At 43.7% G+C, this 25,980-nt stretch overlaps 1 protein-coding gene across 2 annotated transcripts in view; it reads right to left on the reverse strand.

The window, feature by feature from the left end:
• Positions 1–3,068: 3,068 nt before the first annotated feature.
• The window catches only part of paxip1 (PAX interacting (with transcription-activation domain) protein 1), a 31,338-nt gene continuing 8,426 nt past the window's right edge, over positions 3,069–25,980 (reverse strand). Inside the window, exons 8-23 of one of the 2 annotated variants that reach the window (XM_080906933.1) lie at positions 24,724–24,833; positions 20,370–21,006; positions 9,363–9,457; positions 9,163–9,258; positions 7,811–7,948; positions 7,539–7,660; positions 6,941–7,125; positions 6,644–6,687; positions 6,234–6,301; positions 6,016–6,118; positions 5,709–5,877; positions 5,468–5,568; positions 4,398–4,532; positions 4,099–4,174; positions 3,918–3,982; positions 3,069–3,386 (exon numbers count right to left, since the gene is read on the reverse strand). In XM_080906933.1, the coding sequence (XP_080763059.1) occupies positions 3,375–3,386; positions 3,918–3,982; positions 4,099–4,174; positions 4,398–4,532; positions 5,468–5,568; positions 5,709–5,877; positions 6,016–6,118; positions 6,234–6,301; positions 6,644–6,687; positions 6,941–7,125; positions 7,539–7,660; positions 7,811–7,948; positions 9,163–9,258; positions 9,363–9,457; positions 20,370–21,006; positions 24,724–24,833 (2,156 nt within the window). In that variant the 3' untranslated portion in view covers positions 3,069–3,374. Of the gene's footprint in view, positions 3,387–3,917; positions 3,983–4,098; positions 4,175–4,397; positions 4,533–5,467; positions 5,569–5,708; positions 5,878–6,015; positions 6,119–6,233; positions 6,302–6,643; positions 6,688–6,940; positions 7,126–7,538; positions 7,661–7,810; positions 7,949–9,162; positions 9,259–9,362; positions 9,458–20,369; positions 21,106–24,723; positions 24,834–25,980 lie in introns of both variants that reach the window. The other variant, XM_080906932.1, reaches the window with a different exon arrangement.

The raw sequence follows: 25,980 nt of genomic DNA on the forward strand, positions 1-25,980 counted from the left end.
TCCGTGCTCCTGCTCTCATTTACTGTTTTAGCTGTTTGGTGGTTGTTGAAATTTTGTGAGGTTTAACCTGAGGACAAAATAAATTTATATTTAAAAATCGATTCAGGATTTTAATGAATCGATATCACGTTATCCAAGCTAGAATCGATAAATCGATAATCAAAACCCACCCCTAACCACGACTTCTGAGGGACAAGCTGGAGCTATCAGGAGTGGACGACCACATGTCCCAGTGGATACTGGACTACCTCACAGGACGCCCACAGTATGTGAGGACACAGGGCTGTGTCTCTGACACGCTGGTCTGCAGTACGGGGGCCCCACAGGGAACTGTGCTGGCACCGTTCCTCTTCACCCTCTACACTGCAGACTTCTCCATCAACTCCCCACGCTGCCACCTACAGAAGTTCTCTGACGACTCTGCCATAGTCGCCTCATCACAGGTGAGGACGACTCAGAGTACAGACAGTGGACTCTGGACTTTGTGGACTGGTGTCAGCAGAACCACCTGCTGATCAACGCCGGGAAAACCAAGGAGTTGGTGGTGGACTTCCAGAGACGCAGACCCACCACACTGACAGCGGTGAACATCCAGGGAGTGGACATTGAGATAGTGGACTCTCATAGGTACCTGGGTGTTCACCTGAATAATAAACTGGACTGCAGCCACAACACTGATGCTCACCAAACTCAAAATGCTGGGACAAAAAACCCAGAGCCAACCATGACATAGAGCAGGATACAGGACTCTAAGACCAGGCAGACCAACCTAAGAACCACCTGGATTGGGTACCAGAGAGCCTGTAATTCAATAGATGAAACAATCCTGTCACCACTTGTGGACACAAGCAGTTAAAAACATTCACTACTCTGAGATCCACTAAACATATCATTTACATTGTATTCGTTTGTCTGTTTTCTTCTTATATGGCTTTGTTTTTTTGGTCATGTAATTTTATTTTTCTGCCCTATTGCTGAAAAACCTACATTTGATCAAATGTGCTAGTTTCTCAGTACTATTTGAGCCTGCAAAGCTGTTGCTTAAAATACTAGCATTCATCACCACCTCCAATTATATCTAGCAGCCCCTGAGCAGGGCACTGAGGCTGCTGCACAGTGAACATGGAAACCTGACTGTAAAACCAACCTTTTCCTGTTCTCGTCTTCGTCTGTGAGTAAAACAATGCATTCCCCTCCAAGCATAATTTTCTCCAAAAGTAGAATGAGATGGCCCAGCCCATGTAATTGGTTACATTATTAGTCATTAGTTCCATCGTATGCTAATTAGCTCATATGTTAATTTGCAGGGCCCGATGAATCCCAACGCCCGTCTCTGTGTAATTAGTCTGTAATTCCTTTGCATCCTGTGGAACAGGCAAACCAAAGTGTGTCTGAGCCAACAGAGGGAGGAACTGGGGACTAATTAGAAATATCTCACATGAAGCATTTCTGTATTAATTACAACAGTTTCTGTGTCCTTCCTTCTCCCCATAACTGGGCTGTGTCAGAGGAGGACATCGCAAACCAACAAGGAGCCCAACTGCTGCTTAATCAAAGATGTGGCTTTTTTTTTTGCATCTTTAATTGGAATTAATTAGGATTGCCCAAATACTGTGTGTGTGTGTCTGTGTGTATTCGCTGTACTCTGAGATGTTCTTACTTCTTTTGGATTTCTTCATTTATCTGATGATGTCATTCTCAACAACACACAGGCAGCAGGATTGAACCAACATATCAGAGGGAGTCGGCTGTTTTTAAGGCGGACACATTGTTGTGTCCAAAACTGCCGATGCCCACTGTAATGTACTGCAGTTTAACAGATATCACTATACTCTGTGTCCCGTAGATCAGCTTTCAATCACATTCTTGGCGTATGGTTTCTCTTTTTTCACACCTCATTTTGTCCAATTAGCAGTCTTTGGTTGCTTCATCATCTTCATGCTTTCCATCAGCCCGATGTCATCTCCCGCTGCAGCTGTACAGGGCTTTCTGACCCTAACGTTTCAACAGTAAATATTACAGGTCGATGCTTTCATTTTTTAGAGCCTTCTTAGAAGACAACATTAAGTTAAGGGAAGAACAACCACTGAACCTGTGAAAGAATCATGGGCACATAAGGCTCAATAATTGGCATCGAGAGCAAAAGCTGGCTGCGTAGCTTCAGAATGGACAAAGTGCCAACGCCAAAAGATCCTACATTGAACACAAGCATCACAATTGAACCATGAAGAGGTGGTTACGCTGTGTTTTCGTTAAAAGTGCTGAGTGAGAAACCTCTGGCAGAACTTTTAACAGTATTTGCTCTGATTGCTTGTTTTCTCTCCAATACTGTGGGATCTTTACAATACAAAGCACCATTGCTGTGGTTAAATCTGAATTCATCTCAAACACTTCCAGTACCTAATGTATCTGCTGCTGTGTCTGCGCTCAGTCTCAGGAATGCCTGCACCCACAGCTTTAGTCAGGCTTATTGGTGTATTCAGTGACACGCCAAGTGTGTATGATGGCTCTTTTTCAATACAGCAACATGAATCTCTGTGCAGTTCAGCCATGATTCTGCACGGTCAGCCATGAAACATCAAATCTCACGTTCATGTAAATACACATCGAGCAGTGCTACTGGCACCCGCACGTGGAATATGTAGTACATGACCTTGGCTCAGGCTGTGTCTAATTCAGTCTGTCGTTTTTGAGGACAGCACCGCAGGCGACGCCGCACGTCTCACTTCCACCCACATGATCTCAGGCTGTCTGTCTGACAGCCAGCAATTAGAACTTCACCAGTAACTACCCCAGACCCTCATTAGCAGTTAATTAAATTAATTCTATCAGGAATTATCCGTTTAAACCTGGGAGGAATAACATCGAGAAAGCGTTGAAACCCTCAAAAACATGAGAAGTCAACAGACCTTTTGTTCTCAACATGTCCATCTTTTACTGCGTGACTGCTTGAATTGTGAATTTAGCATACTCTGCTATGAGGCTTTATTGCACATGCACAGACATTAACTTTATCTAAAAAGCTAATGTTTTACTTTAGTTATTAACAGTTTTCTTGATCAGGTATGAAGCTGAAAGCATTTTTCACAATCAAAGTGTAGTTTTTATTCCAAAAAGCAGCATTTGTGAGCTGAAGCTTTACACATCCTATTCTCAACAACAGAAAACAAAGTTTCATCCTCCATAATTTAAACAATTATTTCACAAAAATAACATCCATTTAATTCGTCTCAAACAGGTAACAAAAGGCTACAAAAAGACTGGAGACATCTGCACAGAAATAAAAACATAGAAAAGTCAGTGTGGCTGGACTGTACACACGGTCGTCCTCATTCTGTCCCGCGTCCTCTTCTTTATGCTTCACTGCTGCGTCATCAAGTGAACTTATATGTGTGACTGTCAAGGAAACTGACTGAACACAGTAACACCACCATCCGGTCACTCTACATCACACAGCAAAACATTTCTCCATGGGCTCAAACGCAGCTGCAGTTCTGGCCTCTATCTGGTAATAACATCCACATTAGTATTACAGGGGAGGGGCTCCAGGCCGCTTTGGAAAATACCCCTATTGCGTACTTTTGTTGATGCCAAACGATTGGCATGTGTGCATTAGTTCATAGATAACATGACAGTAAGTGAAGACCTGTGCAATCTCAGGCAGACTTATTAGATTCATCACTGTGGATTCATCATGAGTGATGAATCCACAAATCTCCCAATAGTGTGTTTAGTCCACACTGCAGTGAAGAGGACATGTGACTAATGCGTTTGTTTCCCACTGACTGCATGATCCCTGCCTGGAAGAACAACTCTACAGCTTTAATTTGGGATCATTTTGGGTTTAAAGACTGAAAGTATCATTCAGCCATACAACATGTCAGCAAACTAAACTAGTTGCTGTGAGACTGTAAAGGATATGATTCATAGTCAAGTTTCTGGGTGAGAACTCCAGTCAGAATGAACTCAGCATTGTGGACATCTGGAAAACAGAGACCACAAGAGTGCAAATGAAACACAATGTCAACTTTATGAAGACACTCTGTAAAAAAAATAAAATGAGGATAAATACAAGTGGGCCCTGGGAGAGCATCTTACCAATGTTTTTCAAGAAGTATTCCCTACAGAGGTGAAGGTCATTGTCGCAGGAAATTAATATGATCTCCGGAAGGTTCTGCAACCAAATGCCAACATGTGGTTACTGATTTATAGAGAAAAACTGTAATAAAAGACTTCTGTCAAACACATGTCTGTTTTATTTTGTGCTGAAATGAAAATACATGAAATAAAAGCTACACTCCTCCCAGGTTTCTGCCATATTGTCACAAGAACCCACCACCTCTGTGGACATTTACGAGTGCCTAGAGACATGAAAGAGTTGCAGCAACTTTCAGCACCTTATTCTGATTGTGCTCCATGATCTTTCTGTATGAGGGCTGCTTGGTCAGCAGCTTTCCTCCGGCGCTCTCCAGAATGGACTTCATTGTGCTGAGGCTTGGACAGATCCCTGGTGTGAGGTAGAAGTACTTCCCCTGCATCACCGTGTCACAGGAAACGCAAAAAGAGACTCAACCGTTAATCATCAGAACAATTAGTACACTGGTTTCCAGTTAGTCCAGCTCAGTTTAAATATACTAGTTCAGTCAACTGACCCACTATATATAAAGGCCTAATATATTTAAATGTTGTTGTGTGATCATCAGCACGAGTGACTTTTTAATAGTTGAACAAAAAGGTAAAATGAGTTTAGCACTTCTGAATAGGGCTGTGCAATATGACGAAATACATCAGATATGAAAACATCTGTCGTTTCAAATTATACGCTATCGTTTGTTTCATGGTGTTGCAAAGCACACTGTTTACAGCAATATTTGTTCATCGGGGCACAGAGAATCCCAGCATGGCCAGTGAAGAGGAGGCAGGAACAACTGGCTCCAAACAGACCAGTCAAAACAAATCAAGGACCTTATTCCTAAACGAGGGGCTGTAGCATGGACATGGTTTGGTTATACAAACTCTGACACGGACCAGAAAACTGTACTATGCAAATTATGCTGCAAACCGGTCCACCTCAGACTCAAACACAACAAACCTCTTCTAATGCAAGAATCACGTGAAAGAGGATGGAGAGAGCTGAGAAGCAATAAAAAAAGAGCCGTCAGGTGCTCAAAATAAACCTTAGACTCAAACGCTTTTCCCCGCAGCGCCGCATGTAAGAAATACAAAGAAAACAGCGGCCGTTACAACTTATATCTAAAAATATAGTTTCATGCATCGGTCAAAACACTTGACTCCAGGTACAGGACGCCCAGCTGAAAACACTTCACACAAGTCGGGTTCCCAGAACATATATTGTTATCAGGATATGATTTTGGTCACATGGCACAGCCCTACTTCTGAATTCTTTAACTGGCATCAAGAAAAAGACGGTTTTTGGTTGAACACAGCAGTTATGTTGTCAGAGGACCTTAAAGAGAGGTGCACTTTGGGCTCTCTTTAGCGACTCCTCCAGGCTGAAGCCAAACAACACCTCCGCTTCTGCGTCCCTCAGAGTGCAACTCTGCTCGTCTGTAACACACACAACAGGTTTGCTCCCGTTAACGAAACATATACAGGTAAAACCGCAGCACAAGACCAATTTCAGTTCCACTTTGATCTCTACAAAACACAGTTAGATAAGAAAAAGGAGGGGTGGGACGCAAACATACCCACAAACTTCTGACTCCTCCAGCTTTCCTCCAGCCACTCTGGGGTGACTATGTGTTTGACCACCGACATGGCAGTGAGGAACTTGACGGTGCGAGTCACCTTACTGGCCACAAGGTGAGTGACTTTCTGACTGCTGTCTGCAAGCTCACCACCTAAAGCATGTAACCTCTGCAGGAGGAAAGGGGACACATTCAAATAGCAGCTGAGGCTGCAGATGTGCTTTGAGAGTAACTTCAGCGTTCTCACTAATCTGAGCTTCAGTCTAACAACACACTAAATGTTTGAGCGTGGGAAGGCTGCTTTCACCTTGGTGTACTGCTGTACTTGCATAGGCTCAAAGCCTGTGAACATGACCCGAGGAGTGGACTCTGGAGGAAGCTTCTTACTCGGGGACTGGATCTCTTCCAGTCTTCAGAGACAGAAATGCAAAGTATCATTAGAACATGGCAGTCTGGAGGGTGTGTGGTCCAACTCTGTTCTCGTGCAGAGGAGTGACAGGCTAGTCCCTAACCTGCTATACCGACCTGGCCTTCTTGTTTGCAGGTGGGTTTGCTGAGTCGCTGATCTTCTGCTTCTGCAGCAGCTGGAGGCTCTAAACACCAAACAGACGCCACAAAAGCACAATCAGACGAGCCGGTACACTGTTCCTCTGTTGCTTCTCTCTCTTCTATGACTGATTCAACTTTTTAAGGACAAACGCACTAAAAAACAAATCACTCTCACACAGATATTTTCCTGTGAATAACTGCCCCCAACAACTGAAGAGGTGTGTGAGGTGTTGTGGTTAAAGCTAGAAATGTGTGACGTTATGTCAATCCAAGAGTCGGAAAACTGTCTGGAGCAGAGGATTCAGAGCAGGCTGAGAGAGGGGTTACGGAGCTTCTCGACATTCCAAACAAAAGAATGTGAAGAACACTGTGACACAAAAACTCACCGCCAAAGCTTCAGAAGAGACTTTGATTGGTGTTCTCCAAGCGGCTACAGAGAAATGCACAAGGTAATCACGACAGTATCTTAAAGTGTGGCCATTCCAAGTGATAAAACATCAAAAGCTCTTCACTCTCCTGACGAACCAAAATCAAGCCACACAAAACCAGAGCTGTGTGGCTCCAGTCAGGTTAGACTAACTAAGCATACCCCACAGGAGAGAGTGTGTGGCAAGTAAGAGATATTGGGTAATATCTTCATGTAATTGCTCACTACGTAACAACTCCAGTGACGGCGTACATACCAAGCAGGTTCTGGACCAGCTGTGGGTTAGGCACCAGTGGTTCAGGATGTGTGTAGATGGAGTATCGGCTGTGCTGGATTTGTCTCAGTGCTTCAAAGTTGCCCAGCAGTATATCACACAGCCACTGGGCATTCACACAAGGGATCTTCCACTCCTTGGCCTTCTCATATTTAAGCCCACTGGGTCTAAAGTGATATTAGCAAGACAACCATAAAACTGACAGTGTGCTTGAGAAGTGAAGGTTCTCAAGCAAACTGAACGTTCAACCTTCACACAAGAAGGTTCAACTGAAAAATGTTTAAAAGAAAATGAGACATTTCAAACAAGTTGCAACAAAGTTGGGAAATAAAAGAGTGAAAATGCTGGATTAACAAAACAAAGCATCTGATCTGACTAAAAAAGGTTAACACTTAGGATAAAGAGAAGCTTGAAGATAGGCTGAGTCCTTCACACATACAAATGAGGAGGAGTACACTCCAAGAACGACATAAAACCAAAAGTAAGATAGTTCTTGTATAGTTTGAGTTCTATGGATATACTGCGTGCAGTACAAAAGAATACCCAAAGAGGAACTCATCTACCCGACCCCAACTCTTACTCTTTGCAAATGAGGACAGTGTTACTGCGACAAAGATATCCGGTGTATCTGGCACCAGCCAGGTAGGCCATCAGTTTTAGATCATCTCTGTCAGCATCCATAAAACCCGTCACTGATATGATCTGAGGAAAGACGGCAACAGAGAGCTGGAGTAAAGATCTGACAAGCAGAAATGCTTCCTGCCAATTGGAGTGCAGTATTTTGAAGTTCATTAAGTTCACCAAGTACAAAGACTGTAGAAAAACTACTGTTAAAAGAAACGGCAGACGTACATGCTGAGAACAGGGTTTGGCTCCAGGAGGGAAGGCAAATGGCACATGTAACGTCCGGTGAGGAGGAACCATCCTCTTCTTCTTCAGCACAGTGTTGAGCCAGTGGGCAGTTACACAGCGTTTCCCCTCTCTGAGTGCCTGGAAGAGGAAACGTGCTTTTGGTTCAATTTCAACCAGCAGAAGTTCAGTATTTATCCTCTATACTCTGAGGAGACAGCGGGTAATATCGGTCCCATTCAAGGGTTTGTCTCATTCCATCGCAATAAAGTATCAATTAGGTGATACTAAATGTTGCACTCCAGTTAAAGGCCAATAATGATTAGGGATGGGTACCGGTATCGCACCGGTTCTGACATAAACGGTAGTAACCAGACCGAAAAGCAGCGCACATTTCAGTGCTTTATTTTGGTGCTTTTTTTCCCCCCTGAGACGTGATACACTTTGGATTCTAGCCAATCATTTTACCTTTGTAAGCGTAGTAGGCGGGCCCAGGTACGTACGTTCTTTTAGAGCAGAGCTACAGATTAAAAATGCCCAAGGCGAAGCGGTCAAAGTCTGGCTGTACTTCACAGCAAAAGATGCAAACTCAGCAGCAACAAGTGCTTTAAGCTGATACTGTGCAAAGGAGGTAACACCTCGAATGTGATGAAACACCTGGCGACGCATAGCGTTTTTTTTTAAAAGCCGAGAAATCCACCCTATTTGATAGCTTGCTGCGAGACCTCACACCGAGCACATCTACTGCGGGTGTAGCCGTAGCCCTGCCAGTGTAGCAGAAATGATGAGGATGATGATGCAGCAGCAGCCGTTCTTCTCTGCGTGAGTAGCTTAATGTTGTTCGTGTGTAATTTACGCTGAGTAGGCTAACCACGCTATTACATGAATGCATGTAAGGTGAACTAGCAAACACCGTCGTAGTTACATGCAGCTATCTTCTTGTTTGATGGCAGATACTCCCTTCACCCTGGCCAAAAAGGCTAAAATGACCAAAGAAAAGTGGAAAACAGTTAAACATGAGAGGTTTTTGGACAAAGTTTGTGTTTTTTCCATTGTTTAAGCACTGCTTCCAGCCAAGAGTGATACCATATATGCCCCATAGCTGCAGAAAAGGCTAACATTGTTATCTTTTCACAAAAAAACCAGCTGAACATGAGAGGTTTTTGGACAAAGTTTGTGTTCTCCATTCTTTAAGCACCGGCACCATTTCAAAAGTACCAGTTTGGTACTGGTATCGGATAAAACCTAAACGATACCCATCCCTAATAATGAATGAGTACGAAAACATTTATGATAGTCATACTGGGATTCCACACTCCATAAACTGTGTCTGTTCTCATGGGAGACATCCTTACCTGTACGTACATGCTGCTGACCTGACTTTCACACAGCAGATGTGTGCAGCGGCTGGTTAGGGTTGGATCAACTGAGCCTCCACACGCCTGAATGACCTGACGAAGGAGATCGGTAAACAAACACTGATCTGTCTGATGCTCAGCATTGTTTCCTGTCTTTCACCCTACTTGGGTACTCATACTCTCTCTCAGTGACTTACCCTCTTCCATGTAGCAAGGAGCTGTTTGTCAGCCATCTGTTCTGGATAGTCGGCAATACCAAACACACAGCCCAGGAGGAAGCCATCCTGTGGGACTGCGGAAAGAAAGAAATTACTGTCACTGAATCACAGACTGAAGAGAGTGCAGGACTGACAGCAGTTTCAATCCTGCAGTTACCAGAGACCCAGCCTTCTATAGAAATTCATCATCTCAATCAGCAGGTGTGCTTATTTTCTTAATTAGACTTAAAAGACTTGGACAGGTTCAGTTTGTGGTCACACAGACTTTGTGTGACTGTGTTTCAGTGCATTCTGTGATCTAAACTCACCCATTAAAGCACAAGTCACGCAATAACACAAAACAATATCAAGCCAGCAACAGATAATCAGTCACCCTGTATTACTTGGAGTCTCCTATGTTGGAAAGATAGGTGGTGAAAACAGCTGCTGTCCTCTCAGCCATCAGAGCTGACTCTTTCTCCCGTCTTCGACCTGTGCTGCTGCTGACTGTGAGCACAGCAGCACATCAGTTTCTGTGTGGCCATTACACCACCTATTAGTGTTTAACCCAATGACTATACATGACCTTTCACCTCTGTTGGATAAAATGAAAATCACGACTTGTCCAAATGACATACTACCTGCTGGGCTGTTTAAAAAAAGCTCTCTCTGCTATTGGCTCCTCACTGTAGAGATATGCCTCTGTTTTAACAGGTGTGGTCCCTCGGCCCTTTAAGCATGCTGTTGTTTTTCCCGATATTAAAAAAGAGCAGTTTGGACCCAACAGAATTTAAGAATTATAGGTCCATCTCCAAGCTCCCGTTATTGTCTACAATTCTGAAAAAAGGAGTTTCACATTAACTTGGGGCTTTTTTAGAAAAACATGAGATGTATGACAAATTTCAGTCTGGATGCCACTCAAAGGAAACCACATTACTTAAAGCGACATAGTCACAGTTATGGTTTTGCTGGACTTTGAAACCGTCGACCCTACCAGCCTGATGAACAGGCTCCGGGATGTAGTCGATGTGTCCGGTCTGGCTTTGCAGTGGTTTCAGTCATAACTTTCCAACAGATCTTGTAGCATTTTTGCAAATCAGTTTATGTCACACTGTAAGAACCTGACTAGTGGGGTACCAAAGGGTTCAGTTCTTGGACCTATTCTTTTTCTCCTGTACACCTCTAGGACTTATAATTAGTCAGTTCCCTGATTTGTTTATCACTTCTATGCTGATAATATTCAGCTTCAAAAGTTGTTCTTTTTAAATGCTTTGTTTAGCTTCCACTGAACAGTGGCTTGCAGGTAGGGCCGCCACAAACTATTATTTTGATAGTCACTAGTCACCAATTATTTTTAGTCGACTAATCAGATCATCATCCACTGGATGTAAAATGTACAGCTTATTGCACCAGCAGCATCTGCTCTTATTTAACTATCATTAGCTTGCAGCTTGAAGTGTTTAAGGTCTGTGCTAACTAAAAATAAAGACAAGATGATAGTTTATTAAATTTTAATGAAATTTGCAGATTGTCTCAGGTTTAAAAATATTTAAAAAAAAATTTAAAAAACATTTTAAAATATAACAGCACACTGGAGTAAACTCTCGACCATCTCACACTTCTGTTTTATCAGTTCTCTCTTTGACGTTTATTCAGCTGTGTGAAAACTATAACTTTAATCTCAGTCAAACCAATTTACTGAGGAACAAATAAAACACTGAAAAAAGCCAAACAATAACATTTTTAAATTATCTGAGTGACTTATATATCATGTTTAACCTGAGTAGCGAAAGACCGCGGGGGGTTTGAAAACGATGTGCCGGGAGTCCGGTGTTCTCGCCGGCTCTAGTGAGCCTCGAACCCCAGCTAGCTATCGAGCTGGTGGGTAAGAATAGAATAGAATAATCCTTTAATTGTCCCACAAGGGGAAATTTGGTTGTAACAGCAGCCAAAAAGACACATATACAAACAAACAGTACGCAGGACACAGAGCAGAAACATACACAATTTTTCTTACATATTTACATTGAGGACAATGGTTACTATATACAGAGTACTGTACAGTTATTAAATTAAATAAAAATAACTACAGATAAGAGGCAAACCAGGTTGTAGTGCGAATCGGTTAACTTTTTGCAGTTACAGCGCTGATGTGAACATCTATGTTTGTTGGGAGCAGGTCTGATTGTACAGTCTGACAGCTGCAGGGAGGAAGGACCTGCAGAAACGCTCCTTCATGCATCGAGGATGCATCAGTCTGACACTGAAGCAGCTCTGCAGTTCAGCAACATTTACATGCATGGGCTGGGAGACTGTCCATCAGAGATGTTATTTTGGCCAAAGTCCTTCTGTCTCCCACCACCTGCACTGGGTCCAGGTGCATCCCAGAACAGAGCTGGCCTTCCTGATGTGGTTATCCAGCCTCTTCCTCTCAGCTACTGATAAACTGCTGCTCCAACATACAACACTGTAAAAAATGACAGATGCCACCACAGAGTCATAGAAGGTCTTTAAAAGCGCTCCCTGGACTCCAAATGACCTCAGCCACCTCAGCAGGTAGAGTCTGCTCTGACCCTTCCTGTAAAGAGCATCAGTGTTGTGGCTGCAGTCCAGTTTATTATTCAGGTGAACACCCAGGTACCTATGAGAGTCCACTATCTCAATGTCCACTCCCTGGATGTTCACCGCTGTCAGTGTGGTGGGTCTGCGTCTCTGGAAGTCCACCACCAACTCCTTGGTTTTCCCGGCGTTGATCAGCAGGTGGTTCTGCTGACACCAGTCCACAAAGTCCAGAGTCCACTGTCTGTACTCTGAGTCGTCCTCACCTGTGATGAGGCGACTATGGCAGAGTCGTCAGAGAACTTCTGTAGGTGGCAGCGTGGGGAGTTGATGGAGAAGTCTGCAGTGTAGAGGGTGAAGAGGAACGGTGCCAGCACAGTTCCCTGTGGGGCCCCCGTACTGCAGACCAGCGTGTCAGAGACACAGCCCTGTGTCCTCACATACTGTGGGCGTCCTGTGAGGTAGTCCAGTATCCACTGGGACATGTGGTCGTCCACTCCTGATAGCTCCAGCTTGTCCCTCAGAAGTCGTGACTGGATTGTGTTGAAAGCACTGGAGAAATCAAAGAACATGATCCTCACAGTGCTTCCAGGCTTCTCCAGGTGAGTCAGAGCTCGGTGCAGGAGGTAGATGATGGCGTCCTCCACCCCAATGCCAGGCTGGTAAGCAAACTGTAGCAGATCCAATGAAGACCTCACCAGGGGGCGCAGATGGTTTAGAACCAACCTCTCGAGGGTCTTCATCAGATGCGATGTCAGGGCTACCGGCCTGTAGCAGCTGGGGTCCTTGGGATGGGAGGTCTTTGGTACCGGTACCACACAGGAGGTCTTCCACAGCTGTGATACTTTCCCCAGTGACAGGCTCAGGTTGAACAGATATCCTAGGATGCCACACAGTTCATCTGCGCAGCATCTCAGGAGCCTGGAGCTGAGGCCATCTGGACCTGCAGCCTTCCGCACCTTGATCTTGCGAAGCTCATTCCTCACTTGAAGTGCTGAGATAGAAAGAGAGGATTTTGGGGGAGGGGTGTGTATGTTGGAGTCCACAGAAGCTGGGGGTGGGTGTAATGACTGGGAGCTGGGAGGTGTGAAGTCCTGAGATGAAGGACAGGCAGGCCCTGAAGATGAAGGAGATTGCAGCAGGGGGGACGATGCTGTGGGAGGGGTGGGTGTTTGATCAAACCTATTAAAATATTTATTTAGGTCATTCACCCACCCCAAGTCTCCTGCAGCCTGGGGGGTTGGTTTTTGTCCTGAGATTGTCTTCAGGCTGTTCCAAACCCCTCTGTTGTCCTGTTGCAGCTGCTCTTCCATCTTCCTGCTGTAGTTTTCCTTCCCTTGCCTTATCTTTCATTTCAGCTTCTTCTGAACAACTCTCAGCTCCTGTTTGTCTGCAGATCTAAAGACTCTTCTTCTCCTTGAGGAGAGCCTTAATTTCAGGATTTATCCATGGCTTGTTGTTAGAAAAACAACGTACCTTTTTGATGGGTACGGTGTTGTCCACACAGAAGTTCATGTAATCCGTAATGCAGTCTGTGATGCTGTTGAGGTCATCCTACAGGGGGCTGCAGAGGTTGTCCCACACAGTAGAACGGAAACAGTCCCTCAGGGCCTCTTCAGTCTCTGCCGACCATTTCCTTACTGTGCGTTTCACTACTGGTTCTCTGTGTACCAGAGGTTTATACACAGGATGGACATGAACCAGGTTGTGATCTGAGCCCCCCAGGGGAGGAAGAGGTGATGAGCTGTATGCCTCCTTGGTGTTGGCATACAATAAGTCCAATGTTTTATTGTCTCTGGTGTAGCAGGTGACATACTGGGTGAAGGTGGGGAAAGTGGAGGACAGGGAGATGTGATTAAAGTCCCCAGAGATCAGGAAAAGGGCCTGAGGGTGCTGTGTTTGGAGTCTGCTGGTTACAGTGTGCAGGACCTCACAGGCTGCTGCAGCGCTAGCAGAGGGCGGGACATACACAGCTATCATAATCACGTGTGTAAACTCTCGAGGTAGATAGTACGGTCTCATGCTAACTGCTAGCAGCTCAATGTCCTTACAGCATAGCGTCTCTTTGATAGATAAACTCTGTGAAGCACATCAGGCTGCACTCCCTGTAGCTCCTCTGATGTCGGGTAAGGGCTGCTAGTTCGTCTACTTTATTGGGGAGAGATCTCACATTCCTCATAATAATAGATGGAATCGCTGGCCGGTACCTGCTAACTTTACTGCGACGCCCGGTCCCGGCCCAAGAACTACGTCTCTTCCTCCTCACCTCGCGGGGGATGTTAGCTTGCTCGGCGGTAGGCAGGGCAACGGAGGCTCCAAGGGCTAACAGCTGATCCCTGCTGTAAACAATGGGAGGTCGGACCTCCGAGCGCTCTCCGGACAAAGACGCCGTAAAAATGTAATAAAGAACACGATAGAATTCTGAGCTCCATTGTGGGGGGAAACAAAAACAAACACAAAACAACAGAGAAACATATATTAAAGAGAAAAAAGGACTGTCAGCTCGGAGCGGCGCCAGAAGTACTGTAACAGACGTCTCCAAAAACATCGGAGAACTTTTTGCAAATATGTGGTGTCTTGATAAACCGAGCAGATATTTGAAGTTTACACAGCTACATTCTCACCTGAAAATATGTCAAAAGTTTATTTTGTGACCCAGAAACAGTCATAAGAGTAATATTCAAACTAAGTAGCCGCCGCCATTGTTGGAAACTGGAATTGGCTGGACCGCGCTATGAATTCTGGGATAGGTTGGGCCACGAAGGATACGCCCGACCCATTCTTCAAACCTGGGGAAATGAAGGACGCATTATTCCGCCGCATTTAGGGGAGTCTTCGAATTTGGACAGGCTTTGCCGCGTCGCTGTAACGTAATCGGCCTACAAATGCAGCCTCCGAAGGATGCAGCCACTAAATTTGGACACAGCTATGAAAGCGGACACTAGCGCTGGGCCATTTCATACCGTTCACGGTAATAGTATAATGTTGGGCAACGATAAGAAAATGAAATATTGCGATAGAATATGGGTAAAACGTGCATGCACAGTGCCTTTGTTTTCATACGCACATGGTGAAAAAAGCATGGCGGTGACACAGAATGAGAAGAGCGAAAGCGGATCGTTGAATGAAACAGATGAACCAGAACTGGTTTGTAAAAATGCTGCAGCTTCAGTGGTGTGGAATTGGTTTAGCTTTCGTCCGTCAGATACAACCGAACACTATTTTTGGTAGAGCATGCTAGCGGGCCGTCGTTATTACCGTGTTGTTTGGAAAATACGGCGCACTTAAAATCAATCCTTTGATTTTTCTGAAAGTCGACAGAGCCCCTTATAACCCCGTGTGCCTTATGTATGAACTCTGGTTGTGTTTACTGACCTCGAAACGATTTTATGTACACGGCGCTCAAAAATCTGTCAAATGTTTCAGTACGACTTTGCTAAGCTACGAAGCCGCACCGCTTGATGGATTGTCGGAGCATTACGGCTATCGTAGGCGGAGCCTCGCGGAGTGATACGTACTGTGCTTCAACATAATATTACCGTACTGTGTGTGTATAACCTCTTTAAGTTTTGTGGATATTATACATGGTTATGCTGAGGATACGTCGGCCAGTTTCCACTGGAAATGCCTTTTGGTTAAACTGTCAGCAAGGAATTTGCACTGTTAAAGTTTATATAACTTTAATGCATACAGTGGGGCAAAAAAGTATTTAGTCAGCCACCGATTGTGCAAGTTCCCCCACTTAAAATGATGACAGAGGTCAGTAATTTGCACCAGAGGTACACTTCAACTGTGAGAGACAGAATGTGGAAAAAAAAAAAATCCATGAATCCACATGGTAGGATTTGTAAAGAATTTATTCGTAAATTAGGGTGGAAAATAAGTATTTGGTCACCTCAAACAAGGAAAATCTCTGGCTCTCACAGACCTGTAACGTCTCTGTAAGAAGCTTTTCTGTCCCCCACTCATTACCTGTATGAATGGCACCTGTTTGAACTCATCATCTGTATAAAAGACACCTGTCCACAGCCTCAAACAGTCAGACTCCAAACTCCGCCATGGCCAAGACCAAAGAGCTTTCGAAGGACACCAGGAAAAGTATTGTAGACCTGCACCAGACTGGGAAGAGTGAATCTACAATAGGCAAGCAGCTTGGTGTGAAAAAATCAACTGTGGGAGCAATCATCAGAAAATGGAAGACATACAAGACCACTGATAATCTCCCTCGATCTGGGGCTCCACGCAAGATCTCATCCCGTGGGGTCAAAATGATCATGAGAACGGTGAGCAAAGATCCCAGAACCACACGGGGGGACCTGGTGAATGACCTGCAGAGAGCTGGGACCAAAGTAACAAAGGTCACCATCAGTAACACACTACAACGGCAGGGAATCAAATCCCGCAGTGCCAGACGTGTTCCGCTGCTGAAGCCAGTGCATGTCCAGGCCCGTCTGAAGTTTGCCAGAGAGCACATGGATGATACAGCAGAGGATTGGGAGAATGTCATGTGGTCAGATGAAACCAAAGTAGAACTTTTTGGTATAATCTCAACTCGTCGTGTTTGGAGGAAGAAGAATACTGAGTTGCATCCCAAGAACACCATACCTACTGTGAAGCATGGGGGTGGAAACATCATGCTATGGGGCTGTTTTTCTGCCAAGGGGACAGGACGACTGATCCGTGTTAAGGACAGAATGAATGGGGCCATGTATCGTGAGATTTTGAGCCAAAACCTCCTTCCATCAGTGAGAACTTTGAAGATGAAACGAGGCTGGGTCTTCCAACATGACAATGATCCAAAACACACCGCCCGGGCAACAAAGGAGTGGCTCCGTAAGAAGCATTTGAAAGTCCTGGAGTGGCCTAGCCAGTCTCCAGACCTCAACCCCATAGAAAATCTGTGGCGGGAGTTGAAAGTCCGTGTTGCTCGGCGACAGCCCCAAAACATCACTGCTCTCGAGAAGATCTGCATGGAGGAATGGGCCAAAATACCAGCTACTGTGTGTGCAAACCTGGTAAAGACCTATAGTAAACGTTTGACCTCTGTTATTGCCAACAAAGGTTATGTTACAAAGTATTGAGTTGTATTTTTGTTATTGACCAAATACTTATTTTCCACCCTGATTTACGAATAAATTCTTTACAAATCCTACCATGTGGATTCATGGATTTTTTTTTTCACATTCTGTCTCTCACAGTTGAAGTGTACCTCTGGTGCAAATTACTGACCTCTGTCATCATTTTAGGTGGGGGAACTTGCACAATCGGTGGCTGACTAAATACTTTTTTGCCCCACTGTAAATAAAAAGCAGCTGCTTGTTTAAGAGAAAATACATTGATGGTTTTTTTTGCACTAATAAAGTTGTGGAGTTGTAAAGTATTTTGTCTCGTGTCAATTATATCGTCAGTTATATCGTTATCGTAAATTTTCAAATGTATATCGTGATAAATATTTTTGGTCATATCGCCCTGCTCTACCGCACACAGCTTCTTCTTCAGGGTTCGGGGTCCAGCTTGCATCTCTGGACATGCAGTGCTGCCATCTTCTGTTTTAGTCCGCTATTACACTCTTAAATCCTGCTACTTATTCCTGCACCTTTTGGGATCTTACAAAGCTTCAAACGACGCGTCGACTATTAAATTAGTCGTCGCCGATTCGTAATCGTGACTAGTCGACTAATCGTGGCAGTCTTACTTGCAGGTGAACTCAGAGAAGTCCGAAACAGTAATTATTGCTCCCGACAGCGAAATATCTGTAATCAAACAGCATCTTGGTTCTCTTGGCTCCTCTGTTCAGCCGAGCCTCAGGTACCTCAGTGTTATTTTTTGAGTCTACCATATCCCTAGAGCAACACTCTCGACAGATAATTAGGAACTGCCTCTTTCAGCTAAAAAAAATATATATATTTATGAACCCTGTTGTCTAAATCTGAATTGGAAATAGTTAATCATGCTTTTATTTCATCTCGCTTATTGCAACAGCCTTTTTCTTTGTTTGAGAATGCTGCTGCAAAGCTCTTAACAAAGACACGAAAAAGAGAGCTGGTTTTATTCTCATTACACTGGTTTCCAGTACGTTTTAGAATTCGTTAAAAAAAAAAAATCTTAGTACTGACTTTCAAAGCTCTGAGTCGTGACGCTCCTGCCTACATCTCTGACATCATCATCTCAAAGGCTAATCAAAATCAGTCTTTTAGAGCGGCGGCCCCGAAGACGTGGAATGCTTTGCCTCCATCTTTACATCGCCTTGATTATATTCATTCTTTTAACTCATTCACTGCCAGCCATTGGCAGTGAATGAGTTAAACCCATTGACTCATTCACTGCCATTGACGGCTATAGACGTCAATGGCAGTGAATGAGTTAAACAAAAGCTAAAGACTCATTTATTTAGACTGGCTTTAATTAGATTTGTGCTAAATGATCGATTGGGTTGTTTTTGCACATCTGTTTTATATTATTGTGAAGCATTTTGTGGTTCTTATCCTGTGAAGAATGCTATATAAATTATTACTATTATTAATTATTATCATTATTATACGTGACACTCATTCTGTCAGGCCCTTAAACAAGCCCACCACAAAGAACCTGAAGCATCTCTAGCTGAGTCTAAGCAATTTAGATGTTGTTATAGCAGAGAGCAGAGCAAGTATGGAAAATCATTGTACTAAATTTCCTGAAGACTGCAGCAGCTTCTGGTAGAGCATGCAGCTACTTTATTGAGGGCCTAATAAAATTATATTTGGCTCATTTCAAGCCATCACATCGAAATAAAAACTTTATGGGCCAAAGTTTGGGTATAGACAATGATTGTACCAAAGCAGTTGTTCCCTCACAGCAAGAAGGTTCCGAGTTTGAATCCACCACTGAATCTGTGTGGGTTCTTTCCAGGTACTCCAGCTCCTCCCACAGTCCTGAGATGTGCACCTTAAGGCCCTTCACATGCACTGTGCTCACCGCTAACTAGAGCGAAGGACCCAAAATCATCATTTATTGGATGAAGGTGTACAATTTCTCAGTTTAAACATTTGTCATGTTATTTGTTTTGTTGTGAATAAAAAAAAAATGGCTCATGTGATTTCAAAGTGTTTCAAATTAAAAGAAAGTCCCAACTTTTCTGGAATTTGTATTCATTTTTAGTAAACTCTGGCTCTCTTTTGTTTTCGGTTTCTCCCCTCACCCCCAGCCGTGGCAGATACCTCCCTGAGCCTAGTTCTGCCAGAATTTCTTCCTGTTCAAACGGTGTTCTTCCTTCCCACTGTTGCCAAGTGCTTGCTTAAAAGGTGTTCTTTAACTGTTGGGTCTTTTCTCTGTATTATTGTGGGGTCTTTACAATATAAAGTGCCTTGAGCAACTGCACAATATAAATTAAATTCCACTGAATTGAATTAAACTGAAAAAAGATAAATTTAATAAAATAGCCCATTCACCCCTCTTAAGAACCTGAAATTTTCTCTTACCATAGAAATGAATCAGGATCTATAATTTGTGAAAGATGCATCAAAAATCAAAAGTCTGAGTAAAAATTATTTAAAAAAAAACAAACAAAACTAAAACCAAACTGTCCTGTACAAACTTAATATGATTAAAAGTCCAAAAAACAATTAGTGAATATCTGAATGGTATATAGTTGTGGTAAATGGACGGATTCTTATATAGTGATTTTCTATTCTCCCGGAGCGCTTTATACTACATGCCACATTCACACAAGCATTCCCTTCTATGCTTTTAATTGTTTACTAACTAAAATTCAAACAACATTGTTCAAACCCTGGGGAGCCAGGGATCAAACCACTAACCTTCCGATCAGTAGATGACCTGCTCTACCTCCCGAGCTACAGTCACCCCAGTTGTGTTACACAATGATGCAACAATAGACACTTAGAATTTCACATCAAAGTTTTCTAAGTCACAAAAATGAACAAAATGCTATTTTAACTCTTATAACTTGGAAAACATGTGTATACTTTTCATATTCAAGGCCCACGTTTTGGACGTGCACATTGCCCTGCAGCAGTCTTACAACTGTACTGATATTAAAAACGTAACAATCTAGCATATTCATAAATTATTCAAATTCTTGCACTATTACTACTAATCCCTTTTTCATTGCTCTTAATTGTTTGACATTTCTTTTTACGACAATAAATTATTCCCGTACCTTTAAATGTTTTGATCTTTTAAACTGTAACTTCAGATTCAGACACACTCCTACAGGGCAGTAGGTCTAAACAAAATTATTTTTTCTCTGTTGTAATTTCTCAGTCATTTAATTTTCACACTTTTCCATGTGTGGAAAAAAGGTCTGAACGTGGATGGTTGGGTTGAAAATGATTTTTTTTTTTAATGTGATGATTTAAATACAATGAGGGAAGCTTCACTCTGGCCTTCTTTAGTTCTAGCAGTATAAATGTGACCCTAGCCCACAGTAATCAAGACTTCACTCACTTTCTTGGCCCGGCTCGTGTCCAAACAGCTGGGAGACGTGAGGAGGCTGCTGGAGCGGTGGCTGCAGCATAGCTGTCTGCTGCTGCTGCACGGCCTGCTGGTTCTGATGCTGGTTCTGCAAATGCTGCTTTTGTTGCATCTGATGGTGCTGTTGCATGAAGTGCTGCTGCTGCTGTTGTAGATGCTGTTGGTGCATCTGCTGTTGATTCTGCTGTAACATCTGCATTCTTTGCTGCTGCTGCAACTGCTGCAGCTGTTGTTGCAGCAGCTGTTGCTGCTGCAACTGCTGTAGTCCAGGCCGTAAGGGCTGCTGAGGTCGCAGCTGCTGCTGGGAGAACACATGCTGCTGCTGTTGCTGGGAAAACATCTGCTGTTGGTGCATTTGTTGCTGCTGCTGCTGTTGTAGGAACTGCTGCTGCTGTAGAGGCAACTGTGGGAACCCTTGTTGCTGAGCAGCCTGTGGCTGTTGTTGTGGGTGGTGTTGTAGCTGCATCATCTGTTGTTGCTGCTGAAGGTGCATCATGGGGTGCTGTGGTTGCTGTGATAACTGCTGATGTTGCTGAGCGGCCTGGTTTGACTGCTGCTGTTGTAGTAATTGCTGCTGCTCGGCTGTCAGGGGCTGACTGGTCAGTTTGGCCTGATTGAAGAGAAGAACATTGGTGCTGTTCAGGGTCTGAGCATGACTCTGATTCGTCTGCTGCTCCAGTGGCTTTGTTTGATTAGCAGGCTGGATAATCTACAAAAGAGATGATCAAATGAAATGAGAAAATGAGAATTTGCTGGGGGAACAGCAAATTGAGGATGTTTTCAAAAGGAAAAGGCATGAGGAGCACATCTGGAAACATGCCCGCTGTAAGAAACAACCCAAGGAGCATGAGCCCCTAGTGTCAGGTTGTCTAGAGTCAGACTTTCCACACAACTTTGTGTTCTCCAGAAGCCTGTCATTCACTGACAGTCTCTTGGACAAACTGGCGACTGTGTTTGTCTGACGCAGATCAAAACATTTATTTCAATTTTATTTAAACAACGCCAAATCACAACAGCAGTCACCTCCAGAAAAATGAGGTGAAGTACCTTCATCTTGGCTGACCTGCTTGCTGCTTATCTGAGACAGCTCAGAGCTCCTATTGTTCCTGTGTCTTTATAGTTTGTTTAGTCCCAAAACTTATTTCCAAAAATCTTGTTTATTTTTATTCTCCGATTTAAAGACAGTTGTATGAGATTAAGTCTCTTCTTTTTACTTTGTCTTGATGATAACATAACCAGTGTTGGGCAAGTTACTTTGAAAAAAGTAATTATTTATAGTTACTAGTTACTTCTTCAAAAAAGTAACTAAGTTAGTAACTAATCCCGTGTGCCTTATGTATGAACTCTGGTTGTGTTTACTGACCTCGAAACGATTTTATGTGCACGGCGCTCGAAAATCTGTCAAATGTTTCAGTACGACTTTGCTGAGCTACGAAGCCGCACCGCTTGATGGATTGTTGGAGCTTTACGGCTATCGTAGGCGGAGCCTCGCGAAGTGATACGTACTCTGCTTCAACATAATATTACCGTACTGTGTGTGTATAAGCTCTTTTTAGGTTTTGTGGATATTCTACATGGTTATGCTGAGGATATGTCGGCCAGTTTCCACTGGAAATGCCTTTTGGGTAAACTGTCAGCGAGGAATTTGCACTGTTACGTTTTTATATAACTTTAATGCACATAAAATAAAAAACAGCTGCTTGTTTAAGAGAAAATACATTGATGGTTTTTTGCACTAATAAAGTTGTGGAGTTGTAAAGTATTTTGTCTAGTGTCAATTATATCGTCAGTTATATCGTTATCGCAAATTTTCAAATGTATATAGAGTGATAAATATTTTTGGTCATATCGCCCTGCTCTAGCTGCAGGTCTGACAGCAGCAGGTGTGTCACTCCTCCTGTTTTTACCTGGAGACAGCAGTCACCTCATTGTTCTGACACACAACACAAAACTATAAAAGTTAGTATTTATCCTCCAGCTAACATAGCTGTGTCACTAGCGACCACGTAGCACATCATTATATACCAGCTAGCCAAACTTCAGTAACCCTACAAATGTCCCTGCTGTTTACTTTCCTGTCTTCACTTATGTCGGAAATGATAGCAGAGCTGTACGTCTTAACTTGTTTCATAAATCCCTCAGTCAGAACATGGTATATTATATTTAGATGCAAACTAGCGAGCCAACTTCCTGCTAACTTCTAACTCCGTTAAATTTCATAAATTCCGTTTTCATGGATGTTAAACCTAATTGTTACACCTGGTAGAGCAGAACGCTGATCATTTTATTACAGATGAAAGGATTTAGACAGTTTTTAACTGTCAGTGATGCCGCAGTGATCGTTGAACTTACGGACCTGCAGCAGAGTTTGGGCCCAGGCACGGCTAATGACGTCAGATTTAAAGACCGGATTGTTTATTATGACCCTGGTTTTACGTGGCCTATCAACACAATTTAAAAACTGGTACATATCACCTTGTTGCTTTGTGATCTTGAAGTGGTCATGTGATTGGCTTACCACGACTACTTTATTCTTCCTCAGTCAAACAGCAGCACTCCTGCCATTGTTTTGCCCCCTGAGCTCCAGGTGTTGTGCCGAAAAGTTATTGTTTCCCGCGGGAGCGCGCAGCTGCTTTAAAGCTGTAGCGCCCAGATTACTTACAGCTACTTCCGTGCAACTGATATAAGGTGCGGTAAGCTGAACACAGCTTCAACTGTCCGTTGAAAAACAGTAACGCGACCGCATTTTCTTGTTAGTAACGGTAACGGCGTTGTAACGATAGAAATAGTAATTAGTTAGATTACTTGTTACTGAAAAAAGTAATGGGGTTATTCCCATCACTGAACATAACTATTTATACATGTACATGACATGATTACAGCCTCTACATAAAAAGACTTGGTCACCATCCCCCAATGGTATGTAAGCCTTATGTCACCGTAACATATTTCAAACCAAATATTACAAGTGCAGCTGAAGATCTGAATGAAAAACTAATAAAGCGGGATTTATAGTCCAGCAGAGGTTGAGTTTATAGTCTGCTCTGCTGCAGTCAGACCATCTGTCTGCAGAGAGCTCTGCTGTCGTTGGAGGCAGTGTACAATACATGCATTCCAGTCTGTGGACAACTCTTGCTTGCGCTGTAGTTAGTCTGTCAGCCAGCCACAAAGAACAGTGAAAATCCAAAGAGTAGAAGTGAAACTGAATGTGCGCTTCATGCTTGATTTTTTTTAATGTTTTTTAACACTGCATGCTCCTAACTGTTCTGCCCATTCAAGACCTGAAGTCTTTATTGGATCATAAGGTGATTGCGGGGCACATAGAAGAAGCTGCCTTTCCACTGATTTCTACACCAGTGATTCTCAACGGGTGGGTTGCAACCCAAAAGTGTGTTTTTTTGTATTGTCATACTGTGATATTATGATCTACCATCTCAGATTCAAACCGCACAATATTTTCATTCACCAAATTTCAGAATCTGAAAATCTGGGTCACGGCTTATCGTTAAGAGGTGATGGTGGTGCGTCCTGAAGCCAGACAAGTTGAGAACAATTGGATTTGGAAGCCAAGTTCAACTTATACATACAGAATTTGGTCAGAAGTGTGTTACCCGTATTGGCCACTAGTAAAAATGCCTACAGCCAGCTTAGAACCCCCGTTAACCTAATGTGCATGTAGATTAGAAGACACACAGGCTCTTCTTCTGATTTTTGTTTCCGTCTGTATTTTAATGTAGTGCTACTCATTCGGACTACATCCAGCAAACTTCGAGCTACGCGGGCAGGAACAGCTGTGACTGGATATGCTATATGCAGCTGTGTTGTTGGGATTTAGGGAGTGCTAGATTTGCTTCTCATTCTATTTGATAGAACATTCATTTTTTTGTATCGGTTGATCAGATTAACCGTGGGAAGTCACATCACGATTGAGATTCAAATGTGAGTTGACGTGTGCAGTCTCATGGAGCATCCATCGACTCAGCATAACTCACCACCCAAGACACAGTGAATATCTCAATGAAATCTTCTACGCACCCTGTGCTCCCACTTTGCAGTACTATCCAAATATTCCATCTATGCTGTTCTAACAACTGTACAACTCTTAAGGTTCACGGCCCTGTCTGTAATAGCTACTGCCCGCGCTCTTACTTTCTTCAACAGCATGTGTGTCACTGTCGCAGTGCAAAAGTAATGATTGAAAATGTGAAACAGAACCAATAAACACAGAAAACAAATAACCACTCAAAGCACACTCCTTTAGCATCGTTTCCTTTCTAGCCAATGTGAGAAGTGCTGGTGCTCAGTGGAAGCAGGCTGTGTTTCTTACATGAACGCTGGCTGCTCGATTGGCAGGCTGCATGTCGGAGTTGTTGGTGATGTTGCGGAGCGTTCTAACAGCCGGGCTCCACCCTGACATGCTCTCTGGAACAGATACACCTGAAGAGGCGAGAGAAGTAGCATCTTCATCATATTGCATCAGGAGTAACAAAACAGAAATCATACAATTTAATACATTGTGCTCAAAGAAAAACATCATTAGAATGTCCTGGGCATTTTTCACTTTTATTGGACAGTGCAGAACTGAAGAGTGCAGAACTGAAGAGGGACTCATGACGGGGGACATGGACCCGTACAAAGCCGCGTCATATAACGTGCGGAGGGCGGTGAAAGAGGCGAAGCAGCGCTACGGGAGGAAACTAGAGTCACAACTCCAACAGAGTGACTCTAGGAGCCTGTGGCGGGGACTAAGGACAATAACGGACTATAAAGCACCAACAACCGGTATGACGAACGCGGCCGTGACTCTGGCAGACGAGCTGAACACTTTCTATGCTCGCTTCGAGGCTGCAGCTAAGGTCTCCAACGATGCTAGTGTTAGCGGCGCTAACGGATGCAGACAGGAAGATACTGCCAGCACCGGAAACGTGCTCGTCATCTCCGAGCATGAAGTAAGGAGAGCCTTCAAGAGAGTGAACACCAGGAAAGCAGCAGGACCAGACGGCATCCCAGGTCGTATCCTAAGAGACTGCGCATACCAGCTAGCTCCTGTGTTCACTGAGATATTCAACATCTCTTTATCTCAGTCGGTGATCCCCACATGCTTCAAAGAGTCCATCATTGTTCCTGTCCCGAAGAAACCCCACCCTGCTTCTCTCAATGACTATCGCCCTGTAGCCCTCACCTCAGTAGTGATGAAGTGCTTTGAACGCCTGGTCAGAGACTTCATCATTTCTTCACTACCAGACACACTGGACCCACTACAGTTTGCTTACCGTCCAAATCGTTCCACAGACGATGCCATCTCTCATCTCCTCCACACATCACTCACTCACTTGGACACTAGAAGGGGGAATTATGTTAAAATGCTCTTCATAGACTACAGCTCTGCATTTAACACCATAATTCCCTCCACACTCACCACCAAGCTGGAGCATCTGGGACTCAGCTCATCTATGTGTCTGTGGATCTCCAACTTCCTAACTGGCAGACCACAGGCAGTAAGGATGGGCGGACATGTCTCAGCCTCCACCACTCTCAGCACTGGAGCCCCCCAGGGGTGTGTTCTGAGCCCCCTGCTGTACTC

Source organism: Rhamphochromis sp. 'chilingali', assembly GCF_963969265.1.
Source record: "Rhamphochromis sp. 'chilingali' genome assembly, chromosome: 16".
Taxonomy (NCBI): domain Eukaryota; kingdom Metazoa; phylum Chordata; class Actinopteri; order Cichliformes; family Cichlidae; genus Rhamphochromis; species Rhamphochromis sp. 'chilingali'.